Here is a 27,387-nt window from a genome sequence, read left to right as displayed (position 1 = left end):
AATGTGAGTTGAGATAGTCCTTGAAGAATTTCAACAGGAGATAAAGAAGGGCTTCTGAGTGTGAAGGAAGGAAATGAAAGAGATATGCCTAGTACAGTCTGTCAATGAGTAGTACATTCTGATAGTATAAGTGTTGAGAACTGTCCAAAGATATCAGCTCATGTAGGAACATCATATCCTCTGTGAAGGGAGCATTTTGCAATCCCTTCCCCCTCTTTTCTTCCCTCTAGTCAGTACAGAGCCTGTGTCATTCTGTTTTCAGCTGTAGGTTATATTTTGTGGAAATTCTATTAATAATACATTAGTGCCCTTCTCATTGATGGTGTCACTTCTCCTGGTTTCAGTTACTGTGGTCAACCATGGAAGCAACTATCTGGAAGTAGATGATCCTCCTTCTGACTTTGTCAGAAGGTCAGTAGTGGCTTCACGCTCCATTACAATGCCTATGTCATTCACCTCGCTTCGTCTCATCACGCAGGCATTTTATCATCACACATCATCACAAGAAGGGTGAATATAGTACAATATGACATTCTGAGAGAGAGAGGCCCACATTCACATAACATTTATTACGGTATATTGTTGTAATTGTTATAATTTATTATTCGTTGTTAATTTATCTCTTACTAGGCCTGATTTATAAATTAAACTGTAGCATAGGTATGTGGTGTAAAAAACATAGTCTATAGAGTTTGGTACTATCTCTCGTTTCAAACATCCATAGGGGGTCTCAGAACCTATTCCCCATGGATAAGGAGGAGAGGCTACTGTATAAATGGAGAGATCAGACGTAGGCACAGATTTGCTAAATGAAGTCCCAATATTTATTTAACCTGCTTTTAAATAACAACACTGAAATAGTTTAGAGGGATTTGTATCTCTTCACACTGGCAGCTAGCTGGCTAGGAGCGTGAGGCAGAAATACACATCTGGGGACCAAATTATTTCTTCCATTATAGATGCCAACAAAAGCATTAGTCATCAAGTTTAGAGTTCTCTTCCATCTGGAAAATGTGGTTAATTCCAGTGTTAGACATTAATAGTGTAAAGGGCTTTATTAGAAGATAAATGTTTTTAAAACATACAGTCTATTTACCTTATAGAATAAGGAAGAAACTAAACTTCCTTGGGTATTAACTCTTTGCCTTCTGTATTTTGCTCTAGTACAGAATACAGGACTCAGAAGAAAAAGAGAAAAAGAACCACAGTATATGGCAACGTTTTTTAAAAGGAGAGCAGTCTGCTAATAGAGTTATTTAACTGATGGTTAACTAGAGCTCATACATAACAGCCTGTGGTTAGATTGCTACCAGTAGTAGCCCAGTCAGCCTTTCTGTCCATCATTCGTTCCTACTCTTATTTTCCTTTCTTTTCTTACTAAAAGACCATACCCAGTTTACAACCTAATTTTGAAATTATATGAACTTTAGAATAGAAACAGTTTTATAACTAGGTTACAGAAAAGTTAGAAAGTTCAGTACAGAGTAAGATGACAAAAAACTCCATTCTTACTAACGCTACTGTTAACAACTTGATGTAATTCCATCCTCTTTCTACTCTTCTTCTTTTTTTTAAGATTTTATTTTTCACTTATTTGAGAGAGAGAGCAACCAGGCTGGTGGCAGGGAGCTGAGGGAGCAGGAAAAGCAGGCTCTCCACTGAGCAGGGAGCTCGAAAAGGGCTGATCCCAGGACCCCGAGATCATGACCTGAGGCGAAGGAGTACTTAACCAACTGAGCCACCCAGACACCCCTACCATCCTTTTTTTTTTCTTAAACATATTTCATAATAAAGTTATTTTGTGTATTTTTCCATCTAGCATTCCTATTTGCTGGATGATCTCCATAATCTTTCTTTTAATGTCTGCATAGTATTTGATCAAGAAAGCATACCATAATTCACTTAACTATTCTCTTATAGGTTCAATATTTAGATTTCTTCAAGATATTCTAAATAAATAATACTCTAAAAATATTTGTGTATATATTTCTTTTTTCCATACAGGGGATTTTTTTCTGTAATATAGATTCTTAGAAGTAGAATTAATAGGTCAGTGGTACCTGGCTGACTCAGTCAGTGGAGTGTGCGACTCTTGATCTCGGGGTTGTAAGTTCAAGCCTCACATTGGATATAGAGATTACTTAAAAGTAAAAAATAATTAGGTTAGAGATTTATAGTTCTTTGTTTAAGATTGGTTTCTGTTCTTTCGATTATTTTCCCTAGGTTCTCAAACTGTATCTGATAGTGTTTACACAACTTCCTTGTCTCCAGCCATTTCCCCCAACTATTATTATACACAGACATCCTGACATCCGCTCTGTTATGCAGCCTCCCAAAGAGTGTGAGCATTTTTCAGAGTTACAGAGAAATAAGTTCTGGCTTCCATTATTGGGAAGACCATGCTGAATAATGTGTTTGAAAGACAAGGAAATTAAATATTTTTTACCATCAGGATAGTGGTTTAGTTTCCATCTGCCTCATTAGTGCCTAATAGTCCTTGTAATATAATGGGCTTTGTTTTTCACATATGAAAATCTGTTTTGGGCTTGCACTAATCCCAAAGAAAGGAAACAATGAATTTTTGTAATAAAATAAATGTAGACTGTAGAAAATAATAGAATACACCTGCAAAAATCTTCAGGCGCTTCTGTGCTTACAGTTTTTCCAAATGGGCACTGGTCTTTTTATTGAATTAAACTCTATAACCCAAATAGCCTACACTGCAAGTGAAACTGACATTTCATATTTTCAGTAGGATCGATTTGATGCAATTCAACAAGCATATATTGAACCTGCACTGCCATGAGAACCTTTGCTAGGTGCTGGGAGTTACCAAACTGAGTATAATGTCTGCTGCGTTTGTAGCCACAGATTGAGAGAACCCTAGGTCATAAAGGTTTTCTCCTATATTTTCTTCTAGAATTTTTATAGTTTCAGGTTATACATTTAAATCTATGATCCATTATCTTTGTATATAGTAAGAGGAATGAGCACAAGTTCCTTTTCATTGTTGTTGAAAAGACTGTGCTTTCTCCGCTGAATTACCTTCACATCTTTGTCAAAAATCAACCATGTACGTATGGGTTTATTTTCGGACTTTTTCCTCTGTTCCATTGATCTATTTATATAGCTTGATGCCAATACTATACTCTTTTGATCTTTTGATTAATATAACTTCATAATTAGCCTTTAAGTTAGGTAGTATAAATCCTTTTTTATTTTTTTATAAATATTTTTATAATTTTAAAAATTTTAAAATTTTATAAATTTAAATTTATAAATATAAATTTATAAATTATAAATTTTATAAATTTAAATTTATAAATAAAAATATAAATTTATAAAATAAATTTATAAAATATAAAAAATTATAAAAATTTTATAAATTTAAAAATATAAATATTTTAAATAAAATTTTATAAATTTTTTTATTTTTCACTTTTTTTAAAATTTTATTTATTTCTTATTTTTTTATAAACATATAATGTATTTTTATCCCCAGGGGTACAGGTCTGTGAATCGCCAGGTTTACACACTTCACAGCACTCACCATAGCACATACCCTCCCCAATGTCCATAACCCCCCTCTCCCAACGCCCCCCCCAGCAACCCTCAGTTTGTTCTGTGAGATTAAGAGTCACTTATGGTTTGTCTCCCTCCCAATCCCATCTTGTTTCATTTATTCTTCTCCTATCCCCCTAACCCCCCATGTTGCATCTCCACGTCCTCATATCAGGGAGATCATATGATAGTTGTCTTTCTCCGATTGACTTATTTCACTAAGCATGATACCCTCTAGTTCCATCCACGTCGTCGCAAATGGCAAGATTCATTTCTTTTGATGGCTGCATAGTAGTCCATTGTGTATATATACCACATCTTCTTTATCCATTCATCTGTTGATGGACATCTAGGTTCTTTCCATAGTTTGGCTATTGTAGACATTGCTGCTATAAACATTTGGGTGCATGTGCCCCTTTGGATCACTACGTTTGTATCTTTAGGGTAAATACCCAGTAGTGCAATTGCTGGGTCATAGGGTAGTTCTATTTTCCACATTTTGAGGAACCTCCATGCTGTTTTCCAGAGTGGTTGCACCAGCTTGCATTCCCACCAACAGTGGAGGAGGGTTCCCCTTTCTCCGCATCCTCGCCAGCATCTGTCATTTCCTGCCTTGTTAATTTTAGCCATTCTGACTGGTGTGAGGTGATATCTCATTGTGGTTTTGATTTGTATTTCCCTGATGCCGAGTGACGTGGAGCACTTTTTCATGTGTCTGTTGGCCATCTGGATGTCTTCTTTGCAGAAATGTCTGTTCATGTCCTCTGCCCATTTCTTGATTGGATTGTTTGTTCTTTGGATGTTGAGTTTGCTAAGTTCCTTATAGATTTTGGATACCAGCCCTTTATCTGATATGTCGTTTGCAAATATCTTCTCCCGTTCTGTCAGTTGTCTTTTGGTTTTGTTAACTGTTTCCTTTGCTGTGCAAAAGCTTTTGATCTTGATGAAATCCCAATAGTTCATTTTTTATTTTTCATTTTTAAATCCAGTTTGGTTAACCTCTCACTTTCTTCTTTCTCGAAGTTGTTTTGGATAATCAGGGTCCTTTGCATTTCCTATGAATTTAAAATCAGTTTTCTACCTACCAGGATTTTTTTAAATAGGATTGTGATGAATCTATGGGTTAGTTTGAAGACAGTTGATATTTTAACAATGTTGAATCTTCATTATTTATCCATTAACATAATACCTCTATATTTACTTAGGTCTTTAATTTTGCTCAGCAGTATTTTGTAGCTTTCAGTATATAGGTCTTACACATCTCTTTTTCAGACGTAACTATTTTATAGCTTTTGGTGCTATCGTAAATGGTTTTTTATTTTGATTTCCAATTGATCATTGCTAACACATGGAGATATGATTGATTTTTGCATATTGATCTTGTATCCTGCAACTCTACTGAATTCATCTATTAGTTATCATAGCTTTTGTGTAGATTTTCTATGTAATCATATTGCCTGCATATTAAGACATTTTTACTGCTTCCTTTTTTCCCCTACTGTAACAACTAGAATCTCCAGTACAATGCTGAATCAAAGTGGTGAGAGCTAACAGATGTCCTTGCCTTGTTTCTGCACTTAGGGAGAAAGCATTCAGTCTTTCATCATTAAGTATGATGTTAACAGTAGGGTTTTTGTAGATGCCCTTTACCATGTTGAGGAGTTTCCTCTAGTCCTATTCAGTTTGCTGATAGCAATGAATGTTGGATCTTGTCGAATGATTTTTCTTTTCAGTTTGTTTATATGACAGATTGCATTGATAATTTTTCAGCTATTAAACCAACTTTGGATTACTAATAAACTCCACTTGAATCATGATATATTACCCTTTATGTATTTAGAGGAATTAATTTGTTAAAATTTCCATAAGCATTTTTTATTTCTATTCATGGCAGATACTAGTCTATAATTTTCTTTTCTTTATCTTGTATTGTTTGTCTTACAATGATTTGAAAAGTATTCCTTTCCCCTTCTATTTTCTGGATGCTTAATGTAAAATTGTGTAGTATTTTTTTTCTTCCTTAAATGTTTGCTATAATTCATCAGAGTAGTTATCTGAGCCTAGTTTTCTTTGTGGAAGTTTTTTTGTTTTTTTTTTTTTAACAAAAAACTCAATTTCTTTAGTAGATATAGGGTTATTCAGCTTATTCTTGAGTGGACTTTGATCATTTGTGTCTTTCTAGGAATCTGTCCATTCTAAGTTGGCCAACTTTATTGAAACAAAATGTTTATAATATTCCTTTAATATTTGGTTATCTAGAGAATCTGTAGTGAGGCATCACTTCTCATTCTTGGTATTTGTGTCTCTACTTTTTTCCTGATCATTCTGCTAGAGGTTTATCCATTTGATGGATCTCCATAAAGAAACAGCTTTTAACTTCATTAATTTTTTCTTTCACTGTTGTTTTTCTGTTTTCTGTTGTATTGATTCCTGCTCTGATTTTTAACCTTTATTCCAATTCATTTGGATTTAAATAGTTGTTCCCTAAGTTGAGGAAATTATTTCGCATCCCCCAGGGATCCCTGTCCTTCAATGCATATGAGGTCCAGGGTTCATATATTTTGAGCAGTTCTTTAGTTGTTTCTGAAGGGAGTTTACATCTGATCCTTGATACTCCATCTTATCTGGAAGCAGAAATCTATGTTGCTGATATTTTCAACATCACCCTTTACAGCCTCCTTGTTGTGTATTTGGAATGATGTTCAATGTGATCACTTCTCTGTCCAAATGAAATTCAGAGGTTCTTCTAGTCAGTTATAAGGAGCTGCCTTCCTCTATATTGAATATCACCAGATTCTTTATGTAATTTCTTCTTTCCTCATAAAAAAAAGAATAATGATTTATTAAGTACATTCTATAAATCCAGCATGTGTTATGGGTTTAAATATGTTACTTCATTTAATCTTTATGATAACCCTTTGAAGGAGTACTTTTCTTCATTATGAGATAAGGTAATTGAAGTTGAAAAGTTAAATAATTTGCCTGAGGTCACACAACAGTAGATGGTATAGGTATAGTCAGCATTCAGACTCAAGTCTGTCAGAGCCAAGGACCCAGTATTGCTTTCTAGTTTATTATAGTTCCATAAAGTTGATGAAACCCTTCAGAGGTTATTTTGCTGAGTCCAAACAGAGGGCTACTAATACCAACTCAGAAAGCTTTTTCTTATCTGCACTTGCAAAGAGAGTAAGCATTTTACAACATCTAAGAAAGGAAAAACATTAGTACAACTAGAAAGAATAGTTTAAATTGAAGTTCTGTCAGGTGACAGGAAGGAAAAGGGCTAAGAGAACTATTGTTAAGAAACAGAGGAAGAATGTGATTTTAGAAATGCTGGGTCAAGAAAACATTGTAACAGTGAAGTTACAGAGGGTGAAAGAGGGAGAAAGCAGAAGTTATTCATCAGTGACATACTGTGGAAAGCTGCTGGAGTGATGAAAAAGCACATGACCCTGACCCCTGTTGCTGTCACTGCAACTTTTCATTCCCTTCCATGAGACTCAAACAATGAACTCAGAAGAAAGGGGAAAGAAAGGAATGTTTAGTATCAGTGTTGCCAAGAGAAAATGTTTTGGATTGATTCCCAGTGCCACAGCACAGTGCATATTAACATTCCTTATATATTTTTGGAAACATGTTCTACCCACATTGGCTTTAATTTTAGTTTTTATAGATGTATGGGTGTTTTGTGTTGTTTTGTTGCAGTGCCCAGTTACGGGTTTTTGTTTTTGTTATTTTTTTAAATGTCTGTAACCTTTACTAGAGTACGAAAGCAGTGTTTTCTAAGTATATGTAAATATGTTTATATTTTATGGCAGTTTCTAGCATGTGATCCTCATCTTTTTTATTTAAAGATTTTATTTATTTATTTGAGAGAGAGACAGTGAGAGAGAGCATGAGAGAAGAGAAGGTCAGAGGGAGAAGCAGACTCCCCGAGGAGCTGGGAGCCTGATGCGGGACTCAATCCCAGCACTCCGGGATCATGACCTGAGCCAAAGGCAGTCGCCCAACCGAGTCATCCAGGTGCCCGATCCTTCTCTTTTATATGACACAATGCCCTTTTGGAAAATGATGGTATCATAGCCTGAAATGATTTGAAAGGTCAAGATTTTAGTCTTCGTCATTGACCTGACTGAACATAGATGAGTGATTTATGATTTTATTTATTTATTTGACAGACAGATCACAAGTAGGCAGAGGCAGGCAAAGAGAGAGGGGAAGCAAGCCCCCCCACTGAGCAGAGAGCCCGATGCAGGGCTCCATCCCAGGACCCTGGGATCATGACCTGAGCCGAAGGCAGAGGCTTTAACCCACTTGAGCGGTCCAGGCGCCCTAGATGAGTTATTTATAAGATGAGATGCACATGATTATCTCACTCAGCTGTGAAGAATTTCCAGAAATAGTTGTAAATAAGAATATTACAAGGGCTCTGAAATGTAGGCAATACATTTGACAGGAAATAGGTGCCATTTATTCTTTTAGAAGGCTCTATAGAATTGTATTAGGGAACTAGCAGTTAAGAATAGAGTCAGTTTTAAACGTTAATAATTACTCAAGAGAAATCACTTTAATTTGTTAGAAAGTGTAATTGGACAATATAGGCAGCCTCTACCTTGCAACTTGCTGAAAGCCAGCAAGTCTTCCCTGACCTTCTCCAAAGGGCCCCCTGCACACTTAGCATTTGGTGGTGGTGGTTTCTCCACTCTCGAGTATGAGCTCACGCAAAGTGTGTCCTTTGTTTCATGTCTACGAGCCTCGCACAGTGTTCAGCTTATTGTAGGGATTTGATATTTCAGTTATTCTATTGTGAAGCGTAATTCCATCTATCCAGTCGTTATATCTTTAATGTTGTAAACATGCATGCCTTTGCATGTTTGAACATGGGGAAAAGTAGCTAAGTAAATGCTTACGTGTACCTACAGACAAGGAACTTCGCCTGTTTTGTTTCCTGTTGGATTTTTAGTTTAAAAAGTAAGACATGCTTATTCTAATAGTTCGGATAATATAGAGTTACATAAAAAACAAGTCATCCATCTCTATTCTCCAGTCTTTGTTTTTCTATTCTGCCTCCCCCTGTCAGATATTGATGTTCACATAAATACTCTTTGTACTTTAATATCATAAATAGTACTCTAGGTAAATACATTTTTACAAACAATTATTGAATACTGTGCTGGACATGAACAATGGAATCATCATATGGGTACAGAACGATTGCAAGGGTCCCTTGTTTACCCTCATGGCCGTGTGGCTGGAAATATGGCCATGTTTCCCAGCATCACAAGAAAATATTGTACCACATATCGCTAGCCTGGAAAGAGATCAAAATTTCAATTTTGTTTTCTACTGAATGTGTATTGCTTTCACACTATCACAAAATTCACAAAATCACAAAATAAGTCAGACCATTGTAAGTTGGGGACCATCTGTAAATTACATGAGATGTTCAACACTTTATTTTTACAAAATAGTCTTTATATTAGGTGGTTTTGCCCAACTGTAGGCTAATGTAAGTGTTCTGAGCACATTTAAGGTAGGCTAGGCTAAGCTATGATGTTTAGTAGGTTAAGTGTATTGAATGCATTTTCAACTCGGGATATTTTTCGACTTATGATGCGTTTATTTGGCCATAACCCCATTGTAAGTTGAATAAGATCTACAGTCTTACCTCCTGTTGCTTTTACTTCTCCATAAGAGATTCACAAAAGTGAAGTTGCTAGATCGGGTGGTATAGTAGTTTTTAATTTCAGTAGTCTGATTTTTTTTAAGGACATATCAGTTTACATTTCTACCAACAGTAGAGGAGAGCCTGTTTCTCCAAATCCTTGGTAGCATGAACATTTCCTTATATGATCAGTTTAACATGGTAAGAGGCCTTTATTAGTATTTAACAGTGAAAAGAAAAAGGACACTGATAAACATTTCTTATATATTTGAAAGACATTTTACTCTTTGTTTTTTATGCAACTCTTTATATTGGGGTTGTGAGTTTGAGCCCCACATTGCATGTAGAGAATAGTCGAAAATAAAATCTGCTTTCCGGCAACTTTCCATGCTGCCATAATTGTGCACAGGAATGTCCTGGCACATGCTCTCAAGAGCAATAACAATGCTGAAAAGAGGCAAAATGTCAGGTTCTTAGTAGGCCACATTCCAAAGTCATCATCCAGTTTCTCACTGTGATGGTGAAGCCTGGTTACATTAGCGAATTTGAAATCACTGATAATCACAGAGCTGGAAAAATTGTTGTGAACCTCATGGGCGGTTAAACAAGTGTGGAGTGATCAGCCCCAGATTTGATGTACAACTGAAAGATCTAGAAAAATGGCCAAAGAGCCTGTTCCCAAACTGCCAGTTTGGTTTCATTGTACTGACAACCTCAACTGCCATCATGAACCATGAAGAAGCAAGACAGAAACACAGGAGGGAAAATCCTGGGATTTTCATCCCTCTTTCTAGGGATGTAATATATTCATGCAAATAAAGTGCTTCAGTGGAAAAAGAAATGAAAGAAAATCTTAGGGGCGCCTGAGTGACTCAGCCAGTTAAGCTTTCAACTCTTGGTTTCAGCTCAGGTCATGATCTCAGGGTTGTGAGATCAAGCCCTGTGTTGGACTCCATGATGGGTGTGGAACCTGCTTAAGATTCTCTCTCTCCCTCTGCCAGTACCCCCACCCTGCTGTCACATGTGTGCGTGGATGCTCGCTCGCTCTCTCTCAAAATCTTGAAAAAAAAAAAAAAATCTTGTCTTTTCATAACAGGAGAAATGCAAGTGAGAATAGATACTTTTTTCTGTGTATAGTTGAATAAGTAAATTATATTTTGAAATAATCAGGTTTTAAGTGTTTTTTCCTGCTTTTGACCATTTAAGGAAGCTAGCCATTGACTTCTAATTTTCTCTAGCTTAATGCAGATCCTGAAAGAGAGGAAGGAGAAGAGTTTGAAGACAATATGGATGTTTTTGATGACAGCAGTTCCAGCCCTTCTGGCACCTTAAGAAATTATCCACTCACCTGCAAAGTTGTTTATTCCTACAAGGTGTGTACTTCTCTAACTTACTGCTCATATTAAATTGCAGCAACTCTGAAGACACACGTGACTATGTCTGCCCAGCCTCTTGTACTGTACTTACTATAAATATGGTGTTAACATTACAGATAATATAACATAATGGTGAACAGTCTAGGCTCTGACATCAGCCTGCCAGGATTAAAATCCTGTCTCTGCCACTTATAAGCTATATGACCATACTAGTCCCTTGGTCTCTGTGAGTCTCGGTTTTCTTACCTATATTATGGGGATGATAGGGCTAGTTCGAAGATTAAGTGAGATAACACTTATACAACAAAGTACTTAGTACTGTGCCTGACATCTAGTAAATTTTCAGTAAGGCAATCTTACCCTTATTATCAGTTTTGTGCTTTGGCACAAAACCCTCCATTAGGATGACTCTCCAAATTGATACTAAAAGAAAATTGATTTACAGAACAGTTTTGTTAAACTTTACTAACCACCTCTTGTTTCCATGGTAAGCAGGGACCTAGATAAATAGATGCCAGAATTTCAAGACTTGATTTGGTGTAATAGTTCTTTTTTTTAATATATAATGTATTATTTAATGTTCATATAATGTACAGGTCTGTGAATCATCAGTCTTACATAATTCACAGCACTCACCATATATCTGTCACCCAACCACCCTTCCCTCCCCACCCACCCCCCAGCAACCCTCAGGTGGTGTAATAGTTCTTCACCTCTCTCACCCCTGTTCTACTTTCACATAAACTTTTTTACTCATAAAAAGTAAATTGAGTTTCCCTCCCCTCATCCAGTCCATCAGCCAGCCTTGTTGACTCTACCTCCAAAACATATACTGAATCCATTAACTTTTCACCATCTTGGTTTAGGCCATTACTTCAGTTACTGTAAAAAAACAAACAAACAAACAAAAAAAAACAAAAAACATAATTAGCATCCCTTCTACATACTTACCTCCCTCCCAACAGTCCATTGTCCACTTTGCAACCAGAATTATCTTTAACACATAAAGGAGATTATTTTATTCCCTTGCCTAAAAACCTTTTGTAAGCTTTCTGTCACAATAGAAAAACAAACTCTTCCTAGAGTCTATAATGTTCAGATTGATCTGAGCCCTGACAGTCTCCCAGCTTCATGCCAGACCATTCCCCTAACCAGACCACTCACCACACATTAGCCACTGTGGCACCGTGTTCCTTCCTAACTTGACAACTCTGCACTTGCTGCTCCCTCTACCTAGAACCATCTTTCCCCACGTTTTGGTTGGCTGCATACTGTTCTTCATTGAGGCTTAGCTCAAATAGTGCCTCCTCAGGTCTCCCCTGAGAACCTAAATAAAGCCAACTTCTCACTTACTACTCTCTTCCCATTGCCCTTTTCTCTCTTTGATTTACTATATAGCATTATCACCAGCCAAATTTAATCTTACTTGTTTTCATATTTCTTTGTTCTGACTCCCCACTAAAGGGCTATAAAATCAGAAACTTTGTCTGTATCTGTACCCTGTCGTGTATCTTCAGCAAGCAGGATGGTACCTAGCACACAGCAGGTCCTCAGTAAATAATTGTGGGATGAATAAATGAATGATGCAAGGAAGACATAAACAAATGAATTATCCTCTAGCTCCCATGCTGATGGACACCCAGTGCTTAAGGAACAACAGTAGAGGAAGCGTCTGGAGAGAATCTTCAACAGTCATTCATGGGAGACAGTCTCACTCCCACTGCCCACTGTCCCTGAAAGGCCAAAACTTGGCAGTATATACTCTTCAACATCAGACCTTTTAGTTTGACATCCTTTCATTATATACTTAAATCACGAACACTTACCTCTTTTCTAAAAGGGTTGGGTTTTTTTTCCCGAAGTAAACCATTTTGATAACCTTTTGAAAATTACAAGGCATCTTCTGAGATCGTTGGAAAGGTGTTATAGAGTACGATAATACTAGGGTTGGGTATGTTTTCCCAGCTCACCTCCTAACATTATATTTACTTTGAAGTTCCAGAATTAAAATTTAAGGTCCTTAAATGGAGAGGAACCCAAGAGTCTGAGTGACTATAAATAGCTCACATCCATCCAATATTCCCTCTATCGACATATGCCAGGCACGTCCCTATCATAAAGCAGACTATAAAAATCTATTTAACTAGTTAATCAGTGAACAAACATTTAGTGCCCCAAGTTTCAGGGATGCAAGAATTATTGTGACACAATTGCTGCCCCCCCCAGAATGGATAGTCTGGAGGTAGTAAACATTAAGCTGAAAAATAGAGTATGTATTAAAATATTTATAGTACAGGTTAAAGTTGCAAATTTTTCCTGTTATAGGAGAAATTTCATAGATGAGATGGCACTTAAATTAGGCCATGAATAAGATCTTACTAAATAAAGTGAGAAGGGAAAGAGCCTTTCTAAGCAAAAAGAACAGCAGATACAGGGACCCAGTTTGATGAGAGTCCGGGGTGCTCAGGAAATGTTGCATTCAGTAATGGGGGGGCATCAGCTGGAAATAAAGATGTTTACTGTCAGATAGTAAAGGGCCTTATAGACCAGACTGAAGTATGGTTTTTATCCTGACTGGTAGGAACCTTTGGATGTCCTAAAATCAGATTGGCTTTTAAGAAGGTAACCCGGGTCATGGTATTAGATACTATACAGGACAGATTAGAGAGAAATGAACTATAAGTCTAGTGGTGCTTCCTATAATCCAGACCTGGAAAGGAGGCCTGGATTAATCTGGTGCAAAGAAAGAAAAGTTTTATTTAAGGATTAGATTCAGAAGCCTTAAAAATGCTCGTAACCTTTGGCCCTACTAGCACATATCTTAAGGAAATGATCCACAATATAGAAAACAGGTTTTGGATACAAAATGTTCCTTCATCATAGAACCATTTTTATAATAGCTCAGAGTTGGCTATCTAATAAAGGAATAGCTAAATAAATTAACCATTCATATAATATAGTAATATGCATGAAATATTATGAAGACAATTAAAAATTACATTAATAAGAGGTTTTTTAATGCAAAAAGAAATGATATGTTGTGCCAGAAGAGTAAGATGCCAGATTACATGTACCTTAAGATTTCAATTATACATATTTCTAGCTTTTCTACAAGGAAGATGTATTATTTTAATCAGGAAAAAGTACATTGTTTTAAAAGACTATGGGAGATTTAGAGAGAGAGTGGTGGGAATGGAGCATGGGGCTGCTTCTAGAGTTGTGGTTGTCACAGGTATTAGGACTTCAGGAGGCAGTGTGAGAGCATGTGTTTCTTTAATAAGCATTTCCTGACCACTTGCTCTCTTTAGTTGGGATACATGAGAAAAGTTACATTCCCTGCAGTAACCCTACAAGGGCAAACAACTAAGCAGAGTGCCATGGTAGTTCATGGTAGTTATAAAGGTACACAACAAAAGGAGGAAGAAGCCACCAACTCATTGTGGATGGTCTGGAAAAGCATAATAGCTGGGTCTCAAATCATAAGTAATAGTAATAGCTACCATCTGTGAGGTATTGTGTGCCTGGTATCGTATGTATGTTATTCTAAACTCTTCAATGACACAATATGGAAGGTACTATCAACCAACACATTAATTCAACAAATATTATTTGAGCACCTTCCATGTAACATCCAGTGCTCTTTTCTATGCTTGGGGATATGGCACGGATGAATACAGATGAAAATCTCTGCCTTCACGGAGCTTACATTCTAATAGGAATAAAAAAGAAAACTGAGGCTCAGAGAAGTCTCAAGGTCACTTGCCCTTGGAAACAGACTGAAGCTGGACTTGAATCTGCAATCATCTAAATCTCTTCACCAGATGGGAAAGAGGGAGTGGGGCCTGCTGGAAAGAAGAAACAGCCTTGGAAAAGCATAAAGGCAAGGAACAACATGTGTTCCAGAGAACAGGGACTAGTGTGTGGGTCCAAAGCATTGAGAACCTGCGGTGACCAAGTTCTGTAGAATCTTGAGATCCTTGCAGAGGACTTGACCTTGTCAAGTGGAAGACTTAGTCACTGTTTGGGGTGATGTGATCAACCTAGCTTGCACTGATATTATATAATAGCACTGAACAACTTGCATGGCCCTCCATGATGTTTTTACAAGGGCAACAGTATATTTAAAGGTATTCTTATCCTTCCTGCTTTGAAGGATACACACACACAGAAGTCCCATTGTATCGATAACTTTTTTCTGTCTTGCCATGGAATTAGGGAAAATGTCTGTTATGCTGTTGCCTTTTGCTGGTGTCGTCAAAGCATAGTGCAGTTTCAGCTTAGCAAAGAAATTCCGTTGGAAAAGCGGTCATGAATCAATGAGCTTTTTTTCCCCTCAGTTTCGAAATCAGGTAAATTACTTAAAATTCTGGTCCTGGAGGATTTCTGTGACTGGTCAGCCATTTTCAATACTATTTAAACATCTCAAGAAGCTGTGGCAACATCCAGAATCTGGGTTTGATGAAATATTATAATGCACGTGAAATGGGAAATGAGTCTTAATAAAGTGACCCATTATCTTGCCTTATTTTTGCTTGTGTAACTTGGAGATAATATACACTTGGAGATTGTGATATTTGAAAAACTATGTGGTCTTATAGTTTGGCTATATAGTTGTAACTAATCTTGGGACTTGGGGAATACTTTTAAGCCTGTTCACCAGAGAGCCAGGAGATGCCAGCAGGCCTCTCCCTGTTACACGTGACAGCAAGTCTCTTTAGGAAGCACAGCCACACAGTTTCTCTCCAGCCCCTCTGCAGAGCCCCTGAGTGTCTGCTCTGATTCTGCAGTCTCAGGAACAGTATTGGGGTGGCCGGTGCTGGTGGGTTGCTGCGGTCAGAGATAATAAAACTATCCCAATTAGCAGCTTGTACAGAAGCGTCTCAGTGGACCAGCCCAGTCTCCACATTTAAGCTAGAGCATAAGAAATCCAAATTGTGACCAGTCTCAGTCATTTCCTTCCCAGCTTTCTTCTCTTGGCCATTGTTTATCAGACAGTGATTCCAGATCAGTTCTTGGCACTGCTCAAGCTGTCATCCGGTCCATGTACATAGCTGTTTGCATTTTCACAGTCCGCACCTCCATGCAGCGCTCTGCGCGCTTCTGATGCCATGCTTGCTGCCCTGCCTGTGCTTCCCAGATACTCATGGTTCTCAGCTTATTCATCCCACACTGACCCTCCCATCCTCCCCAGAATGGCAGGATTGTCATTTTGAAGAAATGGAGGCATCAAGAAGTTGAATAACCTAACCACTAGATACGTAAGCTGGAGCCGGAGCCCTGGTCCCCTGCTTCCAGCAGAGTGCTGTGTTCACGGCACCTGATGCCCTCTTGAGGATTCCGTTTCTCCAGTTTTTGTTGTGGCTTTATTTTGTTTAGTTTTTTAAAGCAAAACTTCACCTCATTGCGATAGTTTTACAACCCTTAAATTTTTATGTTCAGTATGTTTTCCAAAATCATTTCAGTATTTTGATCCCCAGTTTTTGTTGTGACCAGCACACATCTGCTCTTTATCTAACCTTTTTAATTTTGTCCATGACCATCCTACATTGCAGGCTTCTCAACCAGATGAGTTGACCATTGAGGAACATGAGGTGTTAGAAGTGATTGAAGATGGAGATATGGAAGACTGGGTAAAGGTATATTCCTTTGCTCATATCGCCCCTTCTCATGACATTTTTAGGAGTTTGTTTTGGTTCCTGTTTCGCCCTGTCCAGATTGTGTGTGCAAACCTATTTTGTCACATGTCTTTTACTCAGGCTCGAAATAAAGTTGGCCAAGTGGGTTATGTGCCAGAAAAGTACCTACAGTTTCCCACCTCGAACAGTCTACTGAGCATGCTGCAGTCCTTGGCTGCTTTGGACAGTCGGTCACACACATCCAGCAATTCCACGGAGGCCGAGCTCGTTTCAGGCAGCCTCAACGGAGATGCCAGTGGTAAAGACTGAAACAAGGCACTCTTTATTTGGTCACATTTGGCCTAAGCAGTATTGCCCTGGAGTCAGCCTTCAGTGGGTTAAAAAGCAAAACTTTATTCCTGTTCTATATTTTCTGTTATTTGGTCACATTTATCCTCTACAGTAGAACCCTGAAGTTGATCTTCAGTGAGTCAAAAAATGACCGCTGTACTGTCACCCTGTATGATGGTCTTTTAGTTGTCATGTGAGCATAGGGGTGGTTGCAGAAGGAACCTGGCTGTCCACGTCCTTATGCATTTTTCTCCCTCTTGCTACCTAGTCTGTTTCGTGAAAGCACTTTATGACTATGAGGGCCAGACAGATGATGAATTATCCTTTCCTGAGGGAGCAATCATCCGAATCTTGAACAAAGAAAACCAGGATGACGATGGCTTCTGGGAAGGGGAATTCAGTGGGCGGATTGGAGTTTTCCCATCAGTGCTAGTGGAAGAACTTTCAGCCTCAGAAAATGGTGACACTCCACGGATGAGAGAGATTCAGGTATGTGAGAGGAGAGAAAACTGAATTTAAAGGTGTTTAAAGAAAATTGCCCCCAAGCGGTGGTTGACCCATGCAGCCTGGGGCTACAGTCTCAGCCCCGCCTTCCCACTCCAGCCCTCTGCTGCCAGGTTTCTGCAAAACTGAGTTTGGAAAAGCAGAGACTCACCAACCCGGTTCCTGGGTAATGGCCGTATTACACCTCCATTTGTCCACTTTTTGTGCTCTGAATCAATTAACCGAAAGGATAAATTATATGTGACATACAAAAGAATGGTTTGGTAGAAAGACAGAAACCAGAGAGGGATGTATTGTCTCTGTAGTTTAGGGAGTGAAAATACTGCTCTTTCCATCGCTGTCAGAGCCTGCCTGCCAGTCCTTTTTAGAGGACTAGTGAGCCTGCCGGAGCCCCCTTATACTCATGTGGCTCTGGGCTCAGCTCATCATAGCAAAACTTGACTTCACAAGAAACCCCTCAATCGGGTGGGTCACTGCAGGCCTGGCAGATCCAGGACCAGAAGGAACATGTCTCTCCACCTTGTTTGTGTGACATTGTGACCACTTAGTCTGACGTTTACAAAACCTGAGGAAGTCAGAGACAGCCAGTTATTTTATTTTCACAAAAAAATAGAACTTGTCCCCTTTCTTTGTTCTTCACTTGATTTATTGAATTGACCAAGTTAGTAGATTTTCAGTAGAACTCTAGAGAATGGTTTGACCTGATGACTGTTTATGATAAACTGTAATCAGTAGGGTAATGAGATCTCTGAGAAAAAGTTAAATGCATCACAAAATCAGGTTTGGGGTTGTTATCCTAAGTTCACGTGCTTCTAATGAGGCTGAAAAAATTGTATATAGTTCTATCTGTGCTGCAGAGAAAAGTAGTATGTTTGAGTTAGAGAAGCCAGCTGGCCTCTCCTTCCTGAGGTGTGAGCACTTCGTAGTTTCTCTTTCCTTTGTGGCAGATCTCTCCTTCCCCCAAGCCGCCGGGCACCCTGCCTCCACTGCCGCTGTACGACCAGCCTCCCAGCAGCCCTTACCCCAGCCCAGATAAGAGGAGCTCCCAGTACTTCCCACGCTCTCCCTCAGCAAATGGTAAGGGTTCTCCTGGCATGGATCTAAATTCATTTTCATTCAGAAATCCACATGTTCACCTGAAGAGCAGACAGATCTGCATTAGCATTCTTACTGCTCAACAACACAAATAAAATGAGCTGCTTGGTTCCTTCCCTTAGAAAACAGCTTCCTTGCCGAATCACCAGGATTTTCACAGGCATCAAGGCATACTCCTGAGACCTCATATGGCAAACTGCGACCTGTAAGTCTCTTATCTGGCAGGGTTACAGAATGCACAGTTTTTCTAAGTTGAAAGTTAAAAACTAATGTCTCCCTGTGGCCCCTGTGCTACACTCATTCCCCCATGCAAGGGTCAGGTGGGTTGGGGACAGTAAAAGCAGCTCTTAAAAATGAAGGCTCTAGGGGTGCCTGGGGGGGCTCGGTCGGTTAAGCTTAGACCTTTTCACTTTGGCTCAGGTCTTGATCTCATGGGTCAAGGGATTGAGCCCCGTGTCCTTGGACTTCTCGCTTAGTAGGGAGTCTGCTTGAGGATTCTGTTCCTCCCCCCACTTGTGAATGCGAGTGCTCTTTTTTTCTCTCTCTCTCCAATAAATAAATCTTTTTTTTTTTTAAGATTGTCTGTCTGTCTGTCTTTATTTATTTATTTATTTATTTATTTATCAGAGAGAGAAAGAGAGAGAGAGCACAGGCAGGCAGAGTGGCAGCAGAGGCAGAGAGAGAAGCAGGCTCCCTGCCAAGCAAGGAGCATGACGTGGGACTCGATCCCAGAACACTGGGATCATGACCTGAGCCAAAGGCATCCACTTAACCAGCTGAGTCACCCAGGCATCCTCAATAAATAAATCTTTAAAAAAAAAAAAAAATGAAGGCTACAAAAATCAGCACATCTTGGAAGGTCTAGTCTACGCTGGCACTTTTCTCACTGAGCCCTGGTGAGGTCGCCACCGAAGTGTATTTAACTACTCTAGCTCTGTGAGCGTCAGAGTGGTCTAACTGTGAAACAAGAGCACTTTTTCTTAGCGAGCATTTATTGAGAACCTATTTTCCAGGCTTATATCTGGCCTCTTTTGAGGAACAGAGATGAAATGAGATATACTACATACTAGTAGATACACTACTTTTTGATGTTTAAGAGCTCCGATTCTCAAGGAGAATCTACTCTTACAAATAATCACCTCTACTCACCCTTCACTCTGTGCCATCGACTCCTTCCCCCCACCTCCCTGTGAAATGGCTCCAAGGTCATAACTTTCCCACACGCACCCAGTGCATTTCTTTTCCTTGAACTGCTTATCAGCATTTGACACCATTCCTTGAACCACTCACTTCCTTTGGCTTCGTTCATTCAGACATGTATTGAGAGCCTTGTTAAAGACTTTGGCTCTTTATCCTAAGTGTAACAGGAAGCCATTGCAAAGTTGTAAGCAGGACAGTGATGTGACTGGCTTTGCATTTCTGAAACATTGCTATGGCCGCTAAGTGAGAGTGAATGGAAGGTGGCAGAACAGACATGTGGAGCCATTAGGAGGCTGGAGCAGTGGTCCAAGCAAGAGGAGATGGCAGTATAGACTGCTGGGTATGGGTGGGAATGGGGAGAAGTGGGCCAGTTCGTTCCACAGCCCTTTCCTCATTTGCTTTCTGCTCTCTGGCCCTTTCTTTTTCACTGACCTGTATATGTTTCTCTGCTTCAGCACATCTCTGCTGATGCTTCTTGGGGTTCTTCCATGGGCTGCTTGTCCTGAAGTCATTAAACTCGCTCTCCCTGTGCCAACTCATCTATTCCCACAGCTTTGATAACCATTCATTTACTGACAACTTCCAGACTTGTAACTGTCAATCCAGTCTCTTCCCTGAGCTTCAGCCTTGTGGACATCTCAGTGTATACATGCCAGAGGCCCAAACTCAGCAACAGTGGATTAGTTGTCCTCCCTCCCAGACATGCTCCTTCTCTCATATTGCCTGTCTTAGTGAGTAGAACCTCCTTTCTACCACTGCTCTGGCATCACTCCCGATAGCTCCCTGGCCCTGCCTCCCACAAATAGTCATCACCAAATCCTGCCACATTTACCTTGGAGACAACTGTCAAGTCTCTTTTTCTCTCCCCCCACCCCCACTAATGGCTAGGTCAGGCTAACATCAACTCTCACTTGACTACAAGAGCCTCCTAAATTGGCTTCTTACCTATACTCTTGCCCACCACCCCACTCTTCTCCAAACTATTATCCCAGTCATCCTTTCACACCTTTGCTACTGCTGTTTAAAATCCACCAAAGCTTCCTTTTTGCCCACAGAGTAAAGCTCAAATTTCTTAACATGGCTTTATGAGGCCTCATGACTTCACCACAGGCCAGCTCTCTAGTCTTATCTCGTGCAGCTCTCCTTCCAAGACAGGCTGAAAGATGTTCAGTTCTCCAAGCATTGCTCTCTCTGGGTTACACTTCCAGGCCTTTGCTTTGGATGAGGCTTTTAGGGCTATGGTGACTCTTAGGCCCATGAAGCTTTCAGCCGAGGCAAGAACCTAATTTGTGGGTTCCACATTTCAACAGAACATTAACTCCTTGGTGTGAAAAATAGTGAGAATTACTTTGGAAGCACATGCTTTCATGTTCAGAGCATTTGAGACCCCTGGGGTGGCCGTGACTGTGGATAAACTGACCTGTTGGGATGTGGATACTTCAGGCACCGAATCAGGAAGCTGACTGATGATCCATGTATTTTTTTCCTGCTCAGGTGCGGGCAGCTCCCCCTCCACCTACACAGAACCACCGAAGGCCGGCAGAGAAGATTGAGGATGTAGAAATCACACTGGTGTGATGATGGGTTTACCCAGCCGTTACTGCTACAATCAAGGCCAGGCTTGGCGTTTGGCCATTCTTGTTCTTTAGGCACCTTTGCATGATGATGACTCTTGAACAGAGCAAAAACAAGGAGGAGCATGGGACTGGGTGGCCTGGTGCACTCCTCCCACGTTTTGAATATTTTGTGCCTTTTTTTGTTGTCATTTTCTATGTCATCTCTCCTACCATAGCACAAAGCCTGGTGGGCCCTAGAAGCAGAGGGGGACAGCCCTCAGGCCTATCAGTGGTCCATTTTTATATGAGACTTGAGACCAGGCCTCATTCGGGGCACGGTCACAGAGAAACTGATCATGGGCACTCGTACAGTATATTACTGTGGCCACAAGGATGTGGCAAAGATCCTCATCTTTCTTCAAGTGGCTTTTGCTCGTCTGATTGAGTTTAATCAGATCATGTTGGCTACATAAGGAACTAGAAAGAGGGATTTCAGGAGAGGCTGGCTCCTCCCCACAGTTAGTCCCCAGACTGAGAAAGTGAAACCTTATTGGAAAAAAAGTGGACTGCCCTGAGTTTATCGCCAGTTGCATTAATGCACATCTCTTCCACAGCTAACAGATTTAAAACAGTAACAGTGTCCTTTGTATTAATATTTACGCCATTCATTTAGTGTTAGTGGAGCTAATACGGAGGGGCTGCACTCACAGCCAAATCTGATCCATCACATAGACTAATAGAAAGGAGGCTGCGGCTGAAGCAGAAATGGAGCTTCCGGATCTGAAACGAGCTGATTTAATGTTCTTTTTGTATTTGGGTATTTTTTCATCTTAATTTTTGCAGCATATATTCTTCTGATCAATATCTTTAGAGTCTGAACCTCTAGATAAATTGGGGACACATACTTCCCTTGTTGAGCTTCTCTACTGGGGAGGCCCCTCACGCTGTTTTATTCCCAAGCCCAAGCCCAGCCGCCAGCCTGCGGCTGCTCCAGACCAGCAGCCAAACCCCACAGAAAGTACAGCTTCCCAGCTCCCCCTGACTTGATGTTTCCTTGGGAGGAAGAACCTGTGGCTATGGAGGAAACCAGCTGCCATGCAGAAGGACTAAAGGATGGCACACCGCACACAAGTGCAGACTGACAAGTTCTCCCTGTCACCAGGAGAGCCGAGAGGAGCGTTCTCCACAGGCTGGCGAACTCGAAGTGGCAGGCGGCCCCGAGGAGGTCTCTCTGGGCCCTCCACTTCCTGTGGAAGATAGGGAGAGCTGAACCCAGCAATGAGGGGGTTTTGCAGTTGCTTTTTTTTTTTTTCTTAAGAAATCAAATTTGCAGAATTCAGTCTAAAAGTTGTATTATGCTTTGAAAACTCCATCCCTCCTAAGAATCTTTAAAAACTTGAAATGCTTGCCAAATGTCCCCATGGGATTTTTGACCAAAAGTCAGGTTATAGCTGGAGGAATCTTCAGTTAGTCATTTGATCACTTCAGTGACAGTACCCAGTGACGAGTCTTCTCTGTGATTTGGGGTTTTTATTTTGTTTTTTGCATTTCTTAACCTGTTGATCTATTTGAGGTCTTTTTGTGTTTATCAAACTTATTCTTAAGTTTAAAAAAGAAATGAAAAGGGTGGCTTTTTTAAGATTTTAAAGTTCTCTGACATGTTAAAAATCTTCAAAGCACTTTAAACAGTCCTCCAAGTGCTTAAATCAGGCAGTTCTCGCTACCCAGTCTTGTCTTCTCTCTTTAGCTAGCCAAATTGTCCTTGAATCTGGATTTTCCACATTCTCAGAGAATCATTTGAAATCTTTTGTTATATTTTAAAATATTTTTTGGAAGAGCTGCTAATTTTATTTAAAAAAAAAAACAAAAGTTGTAAAAATATGCCTCCTTTTTAAACAGAACCCCTCCCTCCAGGACATATAATCCAGCATCACAGTGCACGGGGCCAGGCTCGGAGGGAGTGCCTCTGTGCAGATGTGCTTTCTTTACAGTGGCTGTAAAGTTTGTATTTATTATGTATAAAATGTTGAATAATAAAAAAAAAGAAATTAAGTTTTCTAAGTTTCCGTATAAAAAGATTTGGGTAAGTAGACCTTTCCAAACAGATAATGCTTTTTATAAAGACATTCCTAGGCCTTCCTTTTTTAAACCATAAAACAGATACAGAGAGGAGGAAATAAATTCCCAGTTAATGGCCTAGTCCCTCTGGCTGCCCACAGCCACATTTGAGGGCCAGGGATCAGTCTGTTGAGGGTGGGACCCCACGGTTCTCTTCTTCCCAGAGGTGGGTATGTGCAATCTGTATTCTTCCAGATACTTTCTGTGCATAGAACTTAGACACATACACATTGCCTTCCTATATACATGGGAGTATATAATTAGTCTTCCCTCATTCTGTTTGAAGACTCTCTTCTATTCCATGGTTTGGATGTATTTAAGCCTGCCACAGCGATGGATGTTTAGGTTGTCTCCATCCATTTGCCATTAGGAAGTTAAAAACAACATCTTCGTACATCATTCTTTATAAATTTCTTCCAGTAAAAATATTGGGTAAATTCCTAAATATGTAATTTGAGAGTTAGAAAGCTATATGAGCATTTGATTTTGTTAGATTTTGCCAAATTGGCCTCCAAAATAATGGTATCTGTTGATACTCCCACTAGCAGCATGAGAGATGGCAGCATGGACTTTGGAGTCAGAAGGTCGAGTTAAATCCTGACTCCCACTTGATGGCTGTGGGAACCGAGACGCCATGTCCTGGTGGAAACCTGAGGATAATACTGTGGATCCAGGAAGGATGCATGGAGGCTGTGGCACCAGGTGGTCACCACCAACATTCCTCACTGTCACCCGCCCCCACCTCCCGTGACCTTCCCCTCACTGCTCGGGTCCTTGCTCTCTTCCAGCCTCATAGTCACACAGGGCTGTCAAGGGAAGGAATGTTCCACAGAAATATGGGAGGGTGTACATTGAATACCACATTTGAGACTGCTGTTGGCATCAGAGGCTTAGTCTTGACCGGGGGACAGAGTTAAACTAACTGCCCCACCCCAGCACCCCAGCTAAAATTTGACCTTCTTCAAAAGAATTAACTGTCAAACAGTGAAGCCAAATTCACAGCACATCGCCTGGATCCCTTTCCTCTCTGACCTTTGACCCACCCCCGACCCACAAGCCAGCCAGAGAGGCAAGTAGGAGGACGTAATCTGGCTTTACCCCTGCCACCATTTGATGGGGACAACCTTCCCCTCTGGGCTTCTGCATCCCCAGCTTTGAATGAAGTGGAATGAGAGATTTCCAAAGGCTTATCCAACTCTTCTGTTAAGCTAGATCAGCTCAGTTCCTAGACACAGTGAAAACACCACACAGAAAGATCACAGACTAACACATAGACTTCTCAGGATGGTCAGAAATTGAAAATTCAAGCCATTGGACTCTCTGGCCTCCACCACCATCCCTCACCCCCAAGGAGAAAGTGAACCATCCTCTGGATTGTGATCACATCCCAGGCAGTTGTGTTCACTCCCTGCCCAAGGCCAGCCACAGCTGTCGGTTAGGGGGCTACTGCCTAACTTGAGTGGCTTCCCAACAAAATCTAGGTGTTCTGAATCTGCATTTATTTTGTTCATTACAAAGAAGCTTTTCACGACAAAAACACAACCAAGTTACAGAAATCTTAGTTTAGAAGAAAGAGAATTGTAATTTGTCCTGAAATCCTACAACTTGATGCAAGCAGTGTTAAGTTTCCTTCTAGACTGTTCTGTCACTGTTGATCTGCCAAGAACCCTGTGAATGCCAAAGAGCATCTTGTTCCTGGACCATTTTCCCCTGGTCCCACTGGCCAAAAAAACAAATGAAGTACTTCTGCCATGTCTGTTTCTGAGAGCTCTGGTCTGGGAATATTTTCCTGGAGTGTTCTCCTGAAACAACAGAAATGAAACCATAACTAGGGTTCACACGCTTTCCGCACTGTGTGCTAAACACCTAAGCGGCCTCCTTGTTCTCGTCACCCCCTTGCTTCTGTGAGGGGTAAGGGAGGAGCCTGGTCAAAAGTCCTGTATTCAAGCCCCTGGCCACCCTGAACAGCTATGGCCTGGCTCACCCCTTTGTCTTTCTGGGACTTGCTTTCCTCATCTGTAAAGTGGGAATGAGAAGACAATACAAATGTCCTAAATCCAGGAGGATTAACTGAAATAATGTGCAGAGAAGACAGAAATATGTTTGACCAGTGGATGTGTGTTCAGAGGAAGAAAACAACCTGCACACAGACATGGTATGCTGACTCTCCACAGGTGGGTCCACACCTGGTGCCACCAGGATTCTTCCAGAGAACTTTTTAAGGGCCATGACCACCTCTATTCAATCACTACTGGATATCAAATTCAAACTGCCCAGGTCTTATTCTGGGCACTGGAGACATAAATGACTCAGATCTCATCCCCATCACCAAGGGTCTCACATCTGGTGGAGAAGACTCAGGAACAGCAGACTCCAGCTAAGATGTGTCTTCCAGGGACATGACCAAGGGGCAGCAGGAGCCCAGAATGAGGGCTTCTGGTTGTTTCTCCCTGTCAAATCTCAGGTTCACTCAAGCCTGATTGGGCGGGGCAGACAGAGAAGGCAGTACTCCTGCCTGCAGACCAGCCCCAGGGAAGAGCTGTGTCACCTCTGGTGAGGCCCAGAGCGCTGGGACTGCAAGTGTCACAGGTGAGGAAAATCCTCCTCCCCGACCCCGGAAGACACTTGTGATTTGCCCCAGGTCTGTCGGTGGAAGACCACTGGGAGCAGAGCCTAGAACAGACCAGGCCAGCCCCTCTCTGCAGAACCTGAGGGCAGTTTTCAGAAAAGAGGGAGTCCTGGGTTTTTATCCCACCTTTGCTGTGTGACCCTGCACAAGACCCTGGCCCCTCTCTGGGCCTCAGCCCACGTGCATAGCAAGGGAAAGGCCATTTCAGTTTTGTCATTAGAGACCCAACTCAGGCAGGCAGCCCGAGTACCTGAGGACTGAAAACCTGGAAGGTATGCAGACCTACAAGGCAGAAGATACTGAAGGCCTAGAGAGGCTTTTAGCCCTAGGACTCTCTCCTCACCCTCTCTGCTACCAACTTCAAAGGCTAAGTGGAGGGGCAGCCTTCCCAGCTGCCTCTCCTCTGAGCTCCCCCTGCTCATTCCTTGCCAGCCCCTCCTCCTCCACACCCACCCCTTCCCTGGAATGCCTTGGCCTTTCGCTGGCCCTTCCAGACTTGCTCCCCCAGGAAGCATTCCTTCCAAGTAAGCTGAACTGTGCATGTGCTCCCTGAGGAGAAGCAACTGTGCCCCAAGGGTGTGCTGTCAGATTGGCCCATGAAGAAGGGAACGCTTACAGGGAGCAGAGGAGTTGAGGAGTTGAGTTGAGTTGAGCTGAGTCCGTCATTTCACAACACCTTTTTCTAGATTACCTAAGCAGCCTTCATGGCCGTCTTCACTGCCGTGAGGTCCCTGCCCCAAGTGCTGTAGCCAGTAACAACCTCCTAGGATTCAAATTCAGCTCACTCTTGTGGCCCTGCATGTCCCACACTTCAAGGGACACTGACCCTCCATAATCAGGCCTAGGTGACCAGAGCCCACAATGGAAAAAAGAGGACACAGGGAGGGCTTTAGGGTTAGACACAAGGCTAGAATCCCCCAGTAATGGTGGCAGCAGGGCACACACAGCTTGGGCACAGAGGGTGGGGGAGGGTGCCCTGCATAACAGGGAGCCCCGATTCTCAAAATGTTATTTTGTTGTTTAAAAAAAAAAAATACAGTCAAAAAAAAAAAAAATACAGTCATGACCAGCTGCGCCAGTGTGTGATCTCACAACACTTCGTCTGAGTGTCAATTTTATCACCTATGAAAGAAACTACCTCCCAAGGAGCTTGAGAGAAACAAATAAGACACTGCCTGAAAAGTAGAGCACTGTGCCTGACACATAAGCACGTAGTACTGGTGGCTACTGGAAGCACTGGCCTTTCCAGCCATGAATCCCAGGAGACTAGAGAATGGCTCAGCAGACACTAAGCAGCTGGTGACTCCTGGTGGCCGCTGGGAGCCAGGGCAAGGGGGTGGGCCTCAGGGTCTGAGGCTGGAAAATACTGGACTCCTAGCATCTTCAGCTGTTAGACTTGCTGAGTTAGCCATTTAATAGACATTTCCCAAGGCTCTCTCTGGCCCGGCCTAATCCCAGGAATTACTCTGTTCCCATCCTGGCCTTTTCTAAGAGCTCCCTGACTGAAAACGGAGGGAAGGATACACAAAGAGGAACATAAGGAGAGAGGAGGCCCCTAGCCAGCCTGGTAAGTGAGGAAAGGCTCATAGTGAGATGATCCCAAAAGACACATTTGAATTGGGGGCTGGGAGGGAAGAACATTCTGGGCAGAGAGAAAAATCAATGTGCAAAGCACATTCAGAGTAGCAAGGAAATGAAAATGCAGCTGAGGTCAGCG

General features: G+C 41.2%; 1 protein-coding gene and 1 pseudogene across 2 annotated transcripts in view; both read left to right on the top strand.

The window, feature by feature from the left end:
- Positions 1-22,975, top strand: part of FCHSD2 (FCH and double SH3 domains 2) — a 284,199-nt gene extending 261,224 nt beyond the window's left edge. For both annotated transcript variants that reach the window (XM_046015694.1, XM_046015695.1), the window contains 7 exons: positions 10,465-10,599; positions 16,155-16,238; positions 16,359-16,536; positions 16,837-17,057; positions 18,020-18,149; positions 18,290-18,372; positions 20,862-22,975. In XM_046015694.1, coding sequence (XP_045871650.1) covers positions 10,465-10,599; positions 16,155-16,238; positions 16,359-16,536; positions 16,837-17,057; positions 18,020-18,149; positions 18,290-18,372; positions 20,862-20,945 — 915 coding nt within the window. In that variant the 3' untranslated portion in view covers positions 20,946-22,975. The remainder of the gene's footprint in view (positions 1-10,464; positions 10,600-16,154; positions 16,239-16,358; positions 16,537-16,836; positions 17,058-18,019; positions 18,150-18,289; positions 18,373-20,861) is intronic.
- On the top strand, positions 9,395-10,028 carry LOC123948106 (annotated as a pseudogene).
- Positions 22,976-27,387: the final 4,412 nt, after the last annotated feature.

The sequence above is a fragment of the Meles meles genome, chromosome 8 (assembly GCF_922984935.1).
Source record: "Meles meles chromosome 8, mMelMel3.1 paternal haplotype, whole genome shotgun sequence".
Classification (NCBI taxonomy): domain Eukaryota; kingdom Metazoa; phylum Chordata; class Mammalia; order Carnivora; family Mustelidae; genus Meles; species Meles meles.
The sequence above is the reverse complement of the archived record's forward strand: the minus strand, read 5'-3'. Positions and strand labels throughout refer to the sequence as shown.